The sequence below is a fragment of the Nerophis ophidion genome, linkage group LG17 (genome assembly GCF_033978795.1).
Source record: "Nerophis ophidion isolate RoL-2023_Sa linkage group LG17, RoL_Noph_v1.0, whole genome shotgun sequence".
Lineage (NCBI taxonomy): Eukaryota > Metazoa > Chordata > Actinopteri > Syngnathiformes > Syngnathidae > Nerophis > Nerophis ophidion.
The window spans coordinates 16121007-16138386 of record NC_084627.1 but is presented as its reverse complement, the minus strand read 5'-3'; the positions used below and the strand labels follow the sequence as shown (position 1 = coordinate 16138386).

Sequence of the window (17380 nt, the reverse complement as noted above, 5' to 3'; positions counted from 1 at the left end):
AGAGTGGCGTTCTCTGGCTCTCACTCTGTCTCTCTCTCTTTCTCTCTCTGAGAAAGAGAGAGAGACAGAGTGAGTGAGACACGGAGAAGTTTAAACAAAACGTGGGGATATTTGCCTAAAAACAACAAAGAACGTTGACTTGCGCTAGCGATAACTCAAAGATAAATACGATTATTATATTTTTTTGTAATAATTGTAATTATAATTATATATATATATATATATATATATATATATATATATATATATATATATATATATATATATATATATATATATATATATATATATATGGGTCGGGTTTGTTTTTGGAATTTAATTGCATTATTATGTATTGTTTTGTTGGATTGATTTAAAAAATCCCCCCCCCCCAAAAAAAATAAAAATACAAATAAAAAAAAAAAAAATATATATATATATATATATACATACATATATATATATATATATTTTTTTTTTAATTTTTATTTTTATTTTTTAATTTTATTTTTTTTACTATAATTCGTGCTGGGTCCAGACGGACACGTCCCTGGGTCCGCGGTCCGCCTGTTGAGGATCACTGCTGTATAGTATATACTTATAGTGATGATACTACTATTTTTCACAATGGTATATCGCATTCGATACACTGCTGCTTGCTGCCTTGGTCAGGGACCGAAATAGATAAAGACGCACAGTTTGTTGGCCATTTTGGTTTTCAACTACCATCATTTAGGTGATTTGGTCCAGTACCTTTTTATTTCAAAATATTTTCTGTGTGTGTGTGTGTCTTTAGAATATGGCGCAACCCAATAAAAAAAAAAAGCTGCTGCTCGCAAATGACCCCGGGGCTCACTTTGGACACCTTATTGTATAGTAATCATCATAACATCTGTTTTTTTAAAATCCTTTCATTCTCGAATATCTCTTTTGTGTAAGTACACGAGACAGCTGTGATAGACATCAACTTGTCAGAAATAATTTTAAAAGCAAAGCCGGTGGCGTATCTGGGTGTTGTTGATAAATGGCTTTCGCTTTGCATAGTAGAGTTTTAACCTGTACTTACAGATGTAGAGACAAACGGTAGTTACTGGTTTTCTGAAATGTTTTTGAGCCCATGTGGTGATATCCTTTACACGTTGACATCGCGTTTTGAGGTAGTAGCGCCTGAGGGATTGCAGGTCCGTAATATAATTGCTTGCGTGCAGTGATTTTTCCAGTTTATCTGAACCTTTTGATATTACGGACCGTAGATGGTGAAATCCCTAAATTATTTGCAATAGCTGGTTGAGAAACGTTATCCTTAAACTGTTCTTAAACATTGTGCACACGTATTTGTTCAAAAAGTGGTGACCCTTGCCCCCTTGCCCCATCCTTGGTTGTGAATGGCTGAGGACTTCATGGAAGCTGCTTTTATACCCAATCATGGCACCCACCTGTTCCCAATTAGCCTGTCCACCTGTGAGAGGTCCCATATAAGTACTTGATGAGCATTCCTCAACTGTCTCAGTCTCTTTTGCCACTTGTGCCAGTTTTTTTGAAACATGTTGCAGGCATCAAATTCCAATGAGCTAATATTTGCAAAAAAATAACGTTGACATTGTATTTGCAGTCTATTCAATTGAATATAGGTTGAAGAGATTAGCAAATCATTGCATTCTGTTTATATTTACGATTTGCACAACCTGTTGAAATTCACTGGTTTTGGGTTTTGTGCTTGCTTTCTCAAATTTGAGCCAGTGACATTTTGCACTTTTAAGTGGACAATTAATAATACTGTTAACTTCTGATCAGTGATCATTATTGAAGTCATTTTGAGTGTTCTTTGAGTGTTCCATCTATTGATAAGGAAGAATATGTAGCTAATTAGTTGAAATTAGTATTGTTGTTCTGATATCTAATATGTGTACCATTTTTTGGCTATGAAGACAACTTGAACTGGAAATAATTTAGGGCTTAGAAATGATATTACATTGGAAGGAAGGAAAATATCAATACTGGTTGAAGCTTTAAAAACGCCACATCGACGTTTCGTTTAGCTGTAGCTGCCAGTGCGATGCCCCGCGTTTAGTATGACCTTGCTTCCATTAGCCAAAAGCTTTAGCATCTCTTGGCAGCCCTGACTTTTTCATAAGAGGGTCGGGAGTTTTCGCACAGGGCAGAGTGGGTTTTACTTAAGTGATAAGGATGTACGTGCAGAAAGAGAGACCGTCTCTTTTTCTCTTCATAGCACTTGAAGTAGTGAAAAAGAAAGTGGATCGATGTGGTCATTTGGTGTGAATAGCTGTTGAGGATGGGATATCCCTTCTGTGCACGAGTGAAAACACACATTTCTTTCATGTGTTGGTGAAATAAAATGCTTGGATATGTTATGTACGACAGGGCTTGAAGGGGACTGCATGACCCAGGAAGTATCGCCCAAAAGGGTTTTATTGAGCTTGATGAGTGATTTGAGTGTATGCAACTATCTGTGTGCATGCAAGACTATGTACAGGAATTAACCAGGAAATCTTACCAGGAGTTTGTTATAAGTGCGTGTTGGTTGGAGAGGCAAACAAGTCCAAAGGTGGCTGGGCAAAAGAAGGTCCGTGATCCAAGTGGGAGGTCCGTGGGGCTGGAGAGAGGCATCCTGAGGTCCGTGTCCAAAGCGAGGGCAGTCCAGGATTGAGGGAGGCAGTCAGAGTCCAGAAGGGGATCCAGGGAAGAGAGATGCACAGCTCACTTCCAAGGCGATGGAAAATACTGCGGGACCAGGGAAACGACAGGAAAAAGTAAACACAAGGAGCAAAGGAATACAAAGAGCAACCACAGGAGAGGAGCCAGAGACGCAAAGCTTACTCTAAGACAGAGAAATACGTCCCGGCACTGGATCGCCGGTTGCGTTGGTCTTTATGTTGTCGAGCATTAATATTACCAGGTACACTGATTGCAGATTGCCCACAGCAGTGTAGGCGCATGGACGCTGTCAAGGCGGGACGCACAGGGGTGTGTCCAGTGGCGCTTTCAGCGGAGCTTATAGTAGTTACTGATACTAAACATTTTCAAGAAAAAAAAAAAAAACCTAGATTCTTAAATGATAGTGTTATCAATTATAACACAGGTAGGTTGTGTAACAATATCAATTACATATTTTATTGTTGTCCTGGTATTGGCTCTAATTTAAATCATTTGGGTTTTGCCCCTAAAGCCTTCCTGTGTGCAGTTACTTATTTGATGAGTTTGTAAACAACAACCAAAATGACAATTGACCATATAATGATATTATACTCTGTATGGTTATTTTCGATATTTCTACCAATCCAATCCACTCTGTTTACATTCAATAGCTTTAGCTTGCGACCTCCTGGGATAGCGATACATATCTCGATAAAAATATTGTTAGTAGCTCGTTGTTCCTGGTTACCAATCAGGCTCCTATTGGCCATTCTAAAACCTTAATTCCAGCCTGACTTAGCCATTCCTTTACCACTTTTGAGGTGTGTTTGGGGTCATTGTCCTGTTGGAACACCCAACTGCGCCCAAGACCCAACCTCCGGGCTGGTGATTTTAGGTTGTCTTGAAGAATTTCGAGGTAATCCTTCTTTTTCATTGTCCCATTTACTCTCTGTAAAGCACCAGTTTCATTTTATTTTAATATTCTATTTGTTTCTCCCATCCCTCCCCCCCTTGTTTACCTGTATCTCATCTTTTTTGTAAGGGGCGCTGGAAGCCGGCAGACCCGTCAGCGATCCTGTTCTGTCTCCGTGTAATGTTTGTCTGATCTTGAATGGGATTGTGCTGAAAATTTTAATTTTCCTGACGGAATAAATAAAATACTATCTAATCTAATCTAATTTAATCATTGGAAGAAAAACTGTCCCTGAGCATAATACAACCACCACAATGCTTGACGGTAGGTTTGGTGTTCCTGGGATTAAAGTTCTCACCTTTTCTCCTCCAAACATATTGATGGGTATTGTGGCCAAATAGCTCAATCTTTAGAACTTTCCTCCAGAAGGTCTTATATTTGTCCTTTTGATGTCAGAAGAAACACATTAAGGTTTCATAATGGCCTTCCCGAAGTCCTGACTTAAACGTGTGGACAATGCTGAAGAAACAAGTCCATGTGAGAAAACCAACAAATTTAGCTGAACTGCACCAATTTGGTCAAGAGAAGTGGTCCAAAAAATCAACCAGAAGCTTGTGGATGGCTACCAAAAGCGCCTTAATTGCAGTGAAACTTGCTAAGGAACATGTAACCAAATATTAACATTGCTGTATGTATACTTTTAACCCAGCAGATTTGGTCACATTTTCAGTAGACCCATAATAAATTAATAAAATAACCTAACTTCATGAAAGTTTTTTTTTGTGACCAACAAATATGTGCTCCAATCATTCTATCACAACAAAATAAGAGTTGTAGAAATTATTGGAAACCATAACCGTATGCCAGCCCTGGATCATTGTTCTTTGTAAGTGAATTGCACTTTTAGTGATTGTGCTTTGGTCCTGTGCACTCCCAAGCTGCACTAATTTTAGTTTATGAACCAAAAAAAACACCTCAGTTGAATTCCATTCTCTGCATCCTTTGGGTCACACTGCAAGCGCCATTTCCCATCATTACATATAATTATACGTTGCGTTGAGGACACGCTTTGTACGCTTGTCGCTGTCAAATTTGCGGAACACAGCTAGAATGTGTCATCAACATGCATTATCACGATACATACTAATCATAGTAAAATCTCTATTGTCGACTAAATTTAGATTCAATATGTCAGGGTGTCGGATCAGGCCCACAGACTGGTTTTATCCAGCCCGCATATGAGTTGGCTAAATATAAAAATGAACCTGAAATTTTTGAATGAAAGAAACTGCTGTTCTAAATGTGTCCACTGGATGTCACTATAGCAATTATTTGTACCTTTGTAGATGATGCCACATATGTACAAAATAAACCACATGATGCTAGTACATCAGTCGAAGAAAATGAGCAAACGATATAAATAACATCCTGTTATTTGATTTTGATATCTATATTTGTATATTTATAGATTAAAAAATAACACCATTGAGTTGACTGATTAATATTATCACATAATTTATTTAGAAAATATAAATAACAACAAATAAATATATAATACTATGAACAGCAACATCTAAGTGTTAAAAAAAAATCCCAACACCATTATATGTACATTTTCAGAATGTGCTTGTTCTATTTTGAAACAGAGTAAACAATCGGAAGTTGTCTTTATATTTGATTTATCGTGCCGTGATTTAATGAGTTCGGCCCACTTGGGAGTAGACTTTTCTAAATGTGGCCCCCGATCTAAATTGAGATTGACACCCCTTATTCATATTGTATGTCGTCCGCATCGTGCATCCTTAGTGTCCCATGGTCTTCTGCTGGTTTAAGAGAATGCCATATTAGTACAGAGACAATTCCAAGTACCGTAAACAAACTTTTACTTCTGCTGGGAGCTTTAAATGTCAGTTTGGATTATTGTCCATTATCCGCTGTGCCCCACTTGCATACACTCAAGGGTTAGATGCACCCACACTTATGTTTGCGACATGGTTACCAGAAAAAAAGCAAAAGTTCTTCTCATACCTCCAAGATTGTCCGGTTAGTCGGAAACATTTTTGTGTCCCTGTGCTTCCTGTCTGCCGTGTGGCAGTGAAATAAACATGTCTTCCCATTGATCTGGGAGCAGAAACACTCTGTGATCTGCACATTAGGCAGCTTGAGTCTCCACGTTTTGATTTTGGAGTTTGTTGGTTTTTTGTTATTTATGTTTTATTTTCTATAATTACATCCACTTTCACTTAGTCCATAGACCACAAAAAAAATATTTTGGTGGTTTGACTATTATTTACCGAATTGACTCAAAAACATGTTTGGAATATTTTTAAAGCACTCAGCCATAATAAATGCATATAAATATATATATATATATATATATATATATATATATATATTAGAGATGCGCGGATAGGCAATTATATCATCCGCAACCGCATCACTAAAGTCGTCATCCACCCGCCATCCACCCAAACCAACATTTTATCAAAACCGCAACCGCCCGCCCGGTGTTATATATCAGGGATCGGCAACCTTTACCACTCAAAAAGCTATTTTGACCCATCTCACAGAGTAAAGAAGACAATGGGAGCCGCAAGCGTTCTCGTGAAAATTTGCTGGTGCTCATCCAAATAACGAGGATAAGGGCGTGCTATGAAGCCATTGCCTTTGACGCCTCCTACAACATGTACAAACTGATTGCCAGTACAGCAACATTTGGTATGCGACTTCCGCAGATACATGTACAAGATTGAAAGGCATACTGGGTGATACAGAGTACACTGATGGTTGTGATATAAACAACTTTAACACTCTTACTAATATGCGCCACACTGTGAAGCCACACCAAACAAGAATGAGAAACACATTTCGGGAGAACTTCCTCACAGTAACACGACATAAACGCAACACAACAAATACCCAGAATCCTCTGCATCCATGACTCTTCCTGAATATACTTTACACCCCCGCGCCCCCAACCCCGGCCACTTCACCGACGCACGGGGGGTGTTTGCGGCTCCTAATGTCTTCTTTACTTTGTGACACGGGTCAAAATGGCTCTTTGAGTGGTAAAGGTTGCCGCTCCTTGAACTATGTATATAAACATTTCCGAATGGTTCAACCGCAACCCGCCCGAATCTATTTAAAATCTATTTTTTCCTAATGTCACCCGCCCGACCCACGGTTTAACCGCGGACTCCGTGGATGAAACCGCAAACCGTGCATCTCTAATATATATATATATATATATATATATATATATATATATATATATATATATGTCAGTGTTTCTCCCAGAAAATGTGTTAGTTAAGGTGGTGACTCTCCACGGGGAGTGGACCAGGGAAGGGGGTGGGTGGGTTTAAGGATCGGTGTAACTCGCCCTGTCGCCATCGCGTCTCCACCTCGTTTTTGCCACCACAACCTGGGGGGCAATAGACTACAGACTGCGCTGAAGTAGGCCGGCTTTGTCGCATGAAAAAGCCTACTACTTTTGTTTGGGTTTTCCGATCCATTTGCTATATCTCGATATTTTTTTCCGTAAAGTAAAAACAAAACAATCCTAGTTACCTGAGATACTAAGCACATCATTATTATGACTTAGTAATTTTTAGGGGAAGCACGGTGTCAGAGGGGTTAGTGCGTCTGCCTCACAATACGAAGGTCCTGAGTAGACCCGGGCTGGGGATCTTTCTGTAGAGTTTGCATGTCCTCCCTGTGACTGCGTGGCTTCCCCCCGGGTACTCCGGCTTCCTCCTACTTCCAAAGACATGCACCTGGGGATAGGTTGATTGGCAACACTAAATTGGCCCTAGTGTGTGAATGTGAGTGTGAATGTTGTCCGTCTATCTCTGTTGGCCCTGCGATGAGATAGTGACTTGTCCACCCATCCATCTTCTTCCGCTTATCCGAGGTCAGGTCACGGGGGCAACAGCCTAAGCAGGGAAACCCAGACTTCCCTCTCCCCAGCCACTTCGTCTAGCTCTTCCCGGGGAATCCCGAGGCGTTCCTAGGCCAGCCGGGAGACATAGTCTTCCCAACGTGTCCTGGGTCTTCCTCGTGTCCTCCTACTGGTTGGACGTGCCACCTCATCTGGCTCCTCTCGATGTGAAGGAGCAGCGGCTTTACTTTGAGTTCCTCCCGGATGGCAGAGCTTCTCACCCTATCTCTAAGGGAGAGCCCCGCCACACAGCGGAGGAAACTCATTTCGGCCGCTTGTACCCGTGATCTTATCCTTTCGGTCATGACCCAAAGCTCATGACCATAGGTGAGGATGGGAATGTAGATCGACCGGTAAATTGAGAGCTTTGCCTTCCGGCTCAGCTCCTTCTTCACCACAACGGATCGATACAACGTCCGCATTACTGAAGACGCCGCACCAATCCACCTGTCGATCTCACGATCCACACTTCCCTCACTCGTGACAAGACTCCTAGATATTTGAACTCCTCCACTTGGGGCAGGGTCTCCTCCCCAACCCGGAGATGGCACTCCACCCATTTCCGGGCGAGAACCATGGACTCTGAATTGGAGGTGCTGATTCTCATTCTCATTCTGGTTGCTTCACACTCGGCTGCAAACCTATCCAGTGAGTCACCTATCCGGTGACTTGTCCAGGGTGTAAATAGCCTTCCGTCCGATTGTAGCCGAGATAGGCACCAGCGACCCCTAAGGGAATAAGCGGTAGTATATATATATATATATATATATATATATATATATATATATATATATATATATATATATACATATATATATATATACATATACATATATATATATATATATATACATATATATAGCAAGCCACTCAGGGAGGGGGGGGGGGGGGGGCGGCATGGCGTAGTGGGTAGAGTGGCCGTGCCAGAAACCTGAGGGTTGCAGGTTCGCTTCCCACCTATTGACATCAAAGTCGCTGCCGTTGTGTCCTTGGGCAGGACACTTCACCCTTGCCCCCGGTGCCGCTCACACTGGTGAATGAATGATGAATGAATGATTGGTGGTGGTCGGAGGGGCCGTAGGCACAAACTGGCAGCCACACTTCCGTCAGTCTACCCCAGGGCAGCTGTGGCTACTGATGTAGCTTACCACCACCAGGTGTGAATGAATGATGGGTTCCCACTTCTCTGTGAGCGCTTTGAGTATATAACAATAGAAAAGTGTGATATAAATCCAATCCATTATTATTATTATTATTATTATTCTTACCCCCGCATTAGTGCCATGTAACGTCTTGAATCTGCATGCAAAATGCACCGTATTTTTCGGCGTATAAGTCGCTTCGGAGTATAAGTCCCACCTGACGAAAATGCATAATAAAGAAAGGGAAAAACATTTATAAGTCGCACTGGAGTATATGTCACATTTTTTTGGGAAATGTATTTGATAAAACCCAATACCAAGAATAGACATTTGAAGGGAAATTTAAAATAAATAAAGAATAGAGAACAACAGGCTGAATAAGTGTACGTTATATGAGACATAAATAACCAACTGAGAAGGTGCCTGGTATGTTAACCTAACATATTATGGTAAGAGTCATTCAAATAACTATAACATATAGAACATGCTATACGTTTACCAAACAATCTGTCACTCCTAATCGCTAAATACCATGAAATATTATACGTCTAGTCTCTTATGTGAATGAGCTAAATAATATTATTTGATATTTTACGGTAATGTGTTAATAATTTCACACATAAGTCGCTCCTGAGTATAAGTCGCACTATGAAAAAAACTGCGACTTATAGTCCGAACAATACGGTACTGTATAATACTTGCAAATGAGACTAATAAGTAAACAAGATTTTAAAACAATGGCGAGTAGTTATTATAAACTGTTTACTACAAATATCAATGTTAAATGTAAATTTAAATAATCATAAAGTATTCTGAAACAATTAGTATTTATTAACACATGACACACATATTGAAAATTGGTACTTTTGTTTACCCCGCAGATTAAATATAAACATTACCAGTCCGTAATTATAAATTTGTAACCAAAAAAAAAAAAAATCAAAACATAAATGAAAAACATGGAACTATTAGTCAATCAATTAGTAACATATCTAATAAAGTGTTACAGTCTCAACCTTTTGACCTCAACAAAGGTTTCGCCATAAATATTATTTGTCACCGGTAAAACGCTTGGCTTTTACACCCTTTCTTTTACCATTTCCAGGCTTTAAGGAAAGTGAGCAAAGCTGCTCTTTTCCTCCCTCTCGAATACACAGTCACTTTCCCCAAAGCGAGGAGTTCTTGAGTCATCCATCAGGATGACTGAGACTGGGCCACTAGGGGAAGAAATTTTGGCAGGATCCCTGTAGCGAGATGAGGCAATATTGAATTGATGGAACCCTTTGAAGACCAGGAGAAGAAAAAAAAAAGAACTGAAATATGGCTACTTTTTTTTTTCTAAATGGGGCAGGCTATTGGCTCATGATGTAAATGATGCTCGGGTTTCTGATATATCCCACGTAAAATAAGTTATTTGCAGCATGCCCTCACTTTGAATTTAGGAGTATTTTCTTCAATGTCTGAAGGTATTGGTCACTTGGAAGGATGAGTAATAGTCCCACTCTGTCTTTCTCTGCTGCAGCCCTCGACCCAAACAGGGAGGCGGTGGAGGATTTGATGCAGAGGTTCCAGGACAGCTTCCGCATTCCTAAAACATCCCCGGACCTTTCCCACTACCAGCACGTCATCCACAGCTCTTCTACCGGCCGCCGCCGAGTCCCCAGCCACACCCGAGGTAGGGCCAAGAACTCGACGTTCTAAATATAATTCAGGGCTGCACCATTAATTGACATCAAGGTTTTAATTACCATATTTTCCGGACTATAAAGCACACTTATTTTTTTTTTTTCCTCAAAACTCGACAGTGCGCCTTATAACCCGGTGCGCCTAATGTTTATAATAATTCTGGTTTTGCTTACCGACCTCGAAGCTATTTTATTTGGTGAAATGAAGTGAATTATATTTATATAGCGCTTTTCTCTTGTGACTCAAAGCGCTTTACATGGTGAAACCCAATATCTAAGTAACATTTTTTAAACCAGTGTGGGTGGCACTGAGAGCAGGTGGGTAAATTGTTTTGCCCAAGGAAACAACGGCAATGACTAGGATGGCAGAAGCGGGGATCCAACCTGGAACCCTCAAGTTGCTGGCAGGGCCACTCTACCAACCGAGCCACACCGGTGCATGGTGAAATGATGAGTGTGACCAGTGGATGGCAGTCACACATAGGAGATAAGTGTAGATTGCAATATGACTCAAGTAAACAACGGCAACATTTTATACGTTCCATTGAAAATATAGAATATTACACACGGCACCTAAAAATCTATCAATATGTTTTAGTACGACTTTGGTAAGCAATGAAGCCGCACCGCTTGGTGGATTGTACTGTGCTTCAACATACAAGTATAAAGTATGACATATTATCTGGCGTTTTGTTTCGCAATATAATGCAAAAGCAACTTTTCTTACCGTCTGGTACCTGCTGATCTGTATTTGGGATCTGCATAAGTCCTGAACAATTGCACGCGTCCACCTTTGCAATCTTCTTCTTACGGGACATTCATCCCCTGTTGTTGCCATTTCTAATATAAAGTAGTGTAAAGTTCTTACTTATATATGTCAGTAAACTCGCCATGAAAGCGCTAAAACATACCGGTGTAGTGAGTTAACATTATTCACCCAAGGAACCTTAGTTATTAGAGAGTTCCAGTCGGACGGTTTTTCACAGCGGATGAGGTGATGCTGCCCCGTTTTTGATTGAAGTAACGTCTAAATGTCCGACTTACTAAGTCGGGCACTTTTCCAGTGAGGGTTGGACTCCGCCAAGGCTGCCCTTTGTCACCGATTCTGATCATAACTTTTATGGACAGAATTTCTAGGCGCAGTCAAGGCGTTGAGGGGTTCCGGTTTGGTGACCGAGGGATTAGGTCTCTGCTTTTTGCAGATGATGTGGTCCTGATGGCTTCATCTGGCCGGGATCTTCGGCTCTCACTGGATCGGTTCGCAGCCGAGTGTGAAGCGACCGGAATGAGAATCAGCACCTCCAAGTCTGAGTCCATGGTTCTCGCCCGGAAAAGGGTGGAGTGCCATCTCCGGGTTGGGGAGGAGACCCTGCCCCAAGTGGAGGAGTTCAAGTACCTAGGAGTCTTGTTCACGAGTGGGGGAAGAGTGGATCGTGAGATCGACAGGAGGATCGCTGCGGCGTCTTCAGTAATGCGGACGTTGTATCGACCCGTTGTGGTGAAGAAGGAGCTGAGCCGGAAGGCAAAGCTCTCAATTTACCGGTCGATCTACATTCCCATCCTCACCTATGGTCAAGGATAAGATCACGGGTACAAGCGGCCGAAATAAGTTTCCTCCGCCGGGTGGCGGGGCTCTCCCTTAGAGATAGGGTGAGCATCTCTGCCATCCGGGAGGAGCTCAAAGTAAAGCTGCTGCTCCTCCACATCGAGAGGAGCCAGATGTGGTGGCTCGGGCATCTGGTCAGGACGCCACCCGAACGCCTCCCTAGGGAGGTGTTTAGGGCACGTCCAACCAGTAGGAGGCCACCGGGAAGACCCAGGACACGTTGGGAAGACTATGTCTCCCGGCTGGCCTGGGAACGCTTCGGGATTCCCCCGGGAAGAGCTGGACGAAGTGGCTGGGGAGAGGGAAGTCTGGGCTTCCCTGCTTAGGCTGTTGCCCCCGCGACCCGACCTCGGATAAGCGGAAGATGATGGATGGATGGTAACGTATAAATGTCATTAAAACAGTTAGCTCCATCTTTTGAGACTTCTTCCACTCCCGTCCTTGCACGCTACACCGCTACAACAAAGATGACGGGGAGAAGCCGCTGCCGAAAGTGAGCCACGTAAATAAGACCGCCCACAAAACGGCGCATCCGGAAGCGACTGTCAGAAAGCGGCTTGAAGATGATCCGTAAAACATAATCCATGCGACATTTTGACCAAAGAACCACCATTACATGTTATGTAAACCACAAAGAACTGTTTTAGATGTAGAAAACATTTAGACTCATGCAAAGGTCTTCGGATACATTTCTACCATATATGGAGATATCAGCTGTCGTGGCAAATATCGCCGCCATACCTCCACAGTTTGAGTTCAAATTGTTGGGATTTATGCACAACAACAGGTACCAATTGGTAAAAAACTTTGGTTTTGCATGCCAGGTTTTCCATCCATTCCTTTCCTTAACACGGATCAATCGTCCTGTCCCCTTAGCAGAAAAACAGCCCCAAAGCACGATGTTGCCAATCCCATGCTTCACAGTAGGTATGGTGTTCTTGGGATGCAACTCAGTATTCTTCTTCCTCCAAACACGACGAGTTGGGTTTATACCAAAAAGTTCTATTTTGGTTTCAGCTTACCACAAAACATTCTACCAATCCTCTGCTGTATCATCCATGTATCCATTTTGGTATAAACTCAACTCGTCTTGTTTGGAGGAAGAAGAATATTGAGTTGCATCCCAGGAACACCGTACCTACTGTGAAGCATAGGGGTAGAAACATTATGGTTTGGGGCTGTTTTTCTGCTAAGGGGCCAGGACGATTGATCCGTGTTAAGGAAAGAATGAATGGGGCCATGTATCGTGAGATTTTGAGCCAAAACCTCCTTCCATTAGTGAGAGCTTTGAAGGGTTGACCAAATACTTATTTTCCACCATCATTTACAAATAAATTCTTTAAAATTCCTACAGTGTGAATTCCTGGATTTTTCTTTCAGATTCTGTCTCTCACAGTTGAAGTGTACCTATGATGAAAATTACAGACCTCTGTCATCATTTTAAGTGGGAGAACTTGCACAATCGGTGGCTGACTAAATACTTTTTTGCCCCACTGTAATACTAGTGTACATTGTCATACAGTGCAGTGCATTAGGGAAGCTATTATATTCAGCCTCTGGAGTGGCAACAGAAACAGAAGGATTTGATGTGCGAGGGGTTGGGGGGGGGTCAGCCGCAGCATCACCCACCAAAACTGTTACCGTGTCACTAATGGCCTTCATTTGCCCAATATGGGTGTCTTGCATAACGAGCGAGTGGCTTTTTGTTGACGCCCGCGAGGGAAATAACACAGCAGGAATAAACACTAAGTGTGCAGGGGTGCCATGCCTCTCACACAGCAAAGCACCGAGGTGAGCTAATATTATTTGCATTCAAACAATGTGTCTTACTAGTCGCTCGTCTGGAAAAAAAACAAAAGTCAGTTCTGGTGGTGTACTTTGCTTTGGATCTTTTATCCGTCCCTTTTTTTTTATTTCCTCCAGTGTTATCGATCTACTGTAAAAGAGGCAGTTGAGGTTTATGCGTCCTATTTTGGGTCTTGTCCTTCTTTAATTATGGAGGCAGAGTTACATTCAAAACTTGCTTCATTGTAAAATATTAAGTCCCATTTAATAAATGATGTTACCTGAATTCAAGTTTGTCTTGCTTTGTTGCGAATGAAAAAAAAAAACGAACAAGAAAAAACAACTCAAGCAGCTGCGTGGAAGCTGCCGGCCATTAGGGAGTTGAAAGTGAAAAATATGTAAATTAGAGCAACTGTGTTTTGTAAATAAGGCCACATTATGAGTAAAGGCAAACCTCAATTCCAAAAATATCTCTTATTTTTTTTTATCTTTATTCAAGTGGATATGGGATGAGAAGGATACTTTTTGACAAATTTTTAAGATCTTTTTTCTCACATTTTATTGCGTTTGTGATGAAGCTAGGCATTAATAAAGACATTCATTGCTCCGATTATTAAAGTTAAATTTAAAGTCCCACTGAAAGTCACACACACTTTAGGTGTGGTGAAATCACCCTCTGCATTTGACCCATCCCCCTGTTCCACCCCCTGCGAGGTGAAGGGAGCAGTGAGCAGCAGTGGTGACCACGCTCGGGAATAATTTTTGGTGATTTAACCCCCAATTCCAACCCTTGATGCTGAGTGTCAAGCAGGGAGGTAATTGGTCCCATTTTTATCTTCTTTAGGATGACTCGATCTATAAATCTCGGGGCGGACGCTCTAACTACAAGGCCACTGAGTTTGCTTTATTTTTGGATTTTTTTATTTTTCTTTTCTACTAACCCAGCGGCCGCCTGGTGCGTGGTCCACTAAATGGAAAAACAAAAAGTTATTTGGTCTCTAAATAGCACCGGCTTAAATAACACTACCATTAACTGTTGTGGCTGTAGGCAACCTCCCGATTAACTATTTTTTTAAGTCATTTGAAATAGGCATTTTAAAAAAGTCGGTTTCACTGAGAAATGGGTCTCTACTCTGTTTTTTACTACCGCGTATTGATTTATGTAAAATCAAACATATTTCGATACCTCGGTTGCACGTGCCCTCATGTCCAGTTGCCGGTTCAAACACTTGGCGGGCAAACAAGCACTCGAACAGCACTCAGAGCGGACTCAGCCAAACTGCCTCTGAGTAGTGATGGGATTTCCCTTGCCAACAAAAAAAAAAGTATGACCGATAGAAAACACACCAATTTACAGTAAGGCTCCAATTTTCAAAATACGCTAGCTTGTTGCTAATTTAATTAGACTTGCCTTAGACAAGCCACAAATGAGCATGAGCAATTTTATATGGTGATTTCAACCCCATTCATTTAGTAATGAAAACGAGTGTGTTATAATTATGCGTAATATGTGCAATACTTATAGTATGAACACTTTTTAGTGCACAACAAACGACAAGACTACTTCCTGGATAGGGCAACACACCTTAGTCTATTAATACCTGCCATCTAACGCCTTTGGTTTGCATCTACATAAATAAATAAAAATACAATACCTCCAAATGAGACTCAGAAATGTAAGAAACTAAGATGTAACAACTGGACAGAATATTTAATAGGGCGTTGAATATTTGTGCACCACATGGTTTGATTTAATTCTTGGAGGTAATAATTTGATTCAGAATTGATTCGATTAAAAATCCATACCATTTTAATAACATTGGGTGCCAGTTCGATGATTAACTCCATTCCTCCATAAAATAGATAAACACCTCTGATCATTACTGTATTACCTAAAATAAAACTGGTTATGTTCAATTAAATTCTACCCCAACATTTGACAAAGTCAAATACCAATAAGGTAGCAAGAGAAGTATTCAACAGTTCAATTTTGTAAAGTAAATATGTACAGCACAGCACATATGGGCCTCTACATTAACTATATGAGTTACTGGACAGGACAAATAAAAATAAAAAACAAAAATACAATAAAAAAAATATATAGCGACTCTTACTGAATAAAATTAAATTTGTTATGATAATTTTTGCCCTGCGATGAGGTGGCGACTTGTCCAGGGTGTACACCGCCTTCTGCCAGATGTTAACTGAGATGGGCACCAGCACCCCCCGCTACCCCAAAAGGGAATAAGCGGTAGAAAATGGATGGATTGATGGATGGATATATGTGTGTGTATATATATATATATATATATATGTGTGTATATATATATATATATATATATATATATATATATATATATATATATATATATATATATATATATAGCGTCGTCGTCGCATTGCTGGCTTTATGAGCAAACAAGCATATTCGGCAACGCACACTCACTGAGTACTTACAAGCAGACACAGACAGAAAAGGGAGAACGGACGCATTTTGTCTTAAAAACTAACAATAAAGGTGACGTTATAACACTGAAACGCCCTCAGGAAGAGGTGCTTTAAGACATGGCTAGCTAGCTAGCAGCTAACGTTCAGGTCACTATTTTCTATAAGGACAAAATTGCAAAGAGAAACATATGTTTAATGTACGTAATATGTTTTGCTAAAATAAAGACAATAATGCAATTTATTTAGAAAAGTGTCAAAGTATCGAAAAATATCTAAATACATTTCGGTACCGGTACCAACATATATATGTTTATCGGCCGGGACGTCTCTGCGCTGCTGATCCGCCTCCGCTTGTGGTGGTTTCCTGCTGGCTCCACTGTGGACGGGACTCTCTCTGCTGTGTTGGATCCGCTTTGGACCGGACTCTCACGGTTGTGTTGGATCCACTATGGATTGACCTTTCACAGTATCATGTTAGACCCGCTCGACATCCATTGCTTTCGGTCCCCTGTGTTGCCCACATATGCGGTCCTCTCCAAGGTTTCTCATAGTCACCGACGTCCCACTGGGTGTGAGTTTTCCTTGCCCTTATGTGGGCTCTACCAAGGATGTCGTTGTGGTTTGTACAGCCCTTTGAGACATTAGTGATTTAGGGCTATATAAATAATCATTGATTGATTGATAAATATATAATATATATATATATATATATATATATATATATATATATATACATATCCGTATACAGCGTGGGTGTCAAACTCTGGCCCGCGGGTCAAACTTGGCCCGCCGTTTAATTTAATTTGGCCCTTGAGGCAATATCAAATTAACATTAGAGCTGGCCCGCTGGTAACACCACATTCACCGCTAATACTCATACTTGCCAACCCTCCGGATTTTCCCAGGAGACTCCCGAAGTTTAGTGCCCTTCCCGAAAATCTCCCTGGGCAACCATTCTCCCGATTTCCACCCGGACAACAATATTGGGAGCGTGCCTTAAAGGCACTGTCCTCTACAACATGTCGTCACGTCCTCTTTTCCTCCATATAAACAGCATCACATAATATATGCGGCTTTCACAAACACACACTTGGTCAACAGCCATACAGGTCACACTGAGGGTGGCCGTATAAAAAACTAACATTGTTACAAATATGCGCCACACTGTGAACCCATAACAAACAAGAATGACAAAACATATTTGGGAGAACACCCGCACCGTAACAC

At 41.2% G+C, this 17380-nt stretch overlaps 1 protein-coding gene across 2 annotated transcripts in view; it reads left to right on the top strand.

The window, feature by feature from the left end:
* LOC133536148 (astrotactin-2-like) overlaps positions 1–17380 on the top strand; it is a 747946-nt gene that overhangs the window by 300298 nt on the left and 430268 nt on the right. For both annotated transcript variants that reach the window (XM_061876407.1, XM_061876406.1), the window contains exon 4: positions 10152–10304. In XM_061876407.1, the coding sequence (XP_061732391.1) occupies positions 10152–10304 (153 nt within the window). The remainder of the gene's footprint in view (positions 1–10151; positions 10305–17380) is intronic.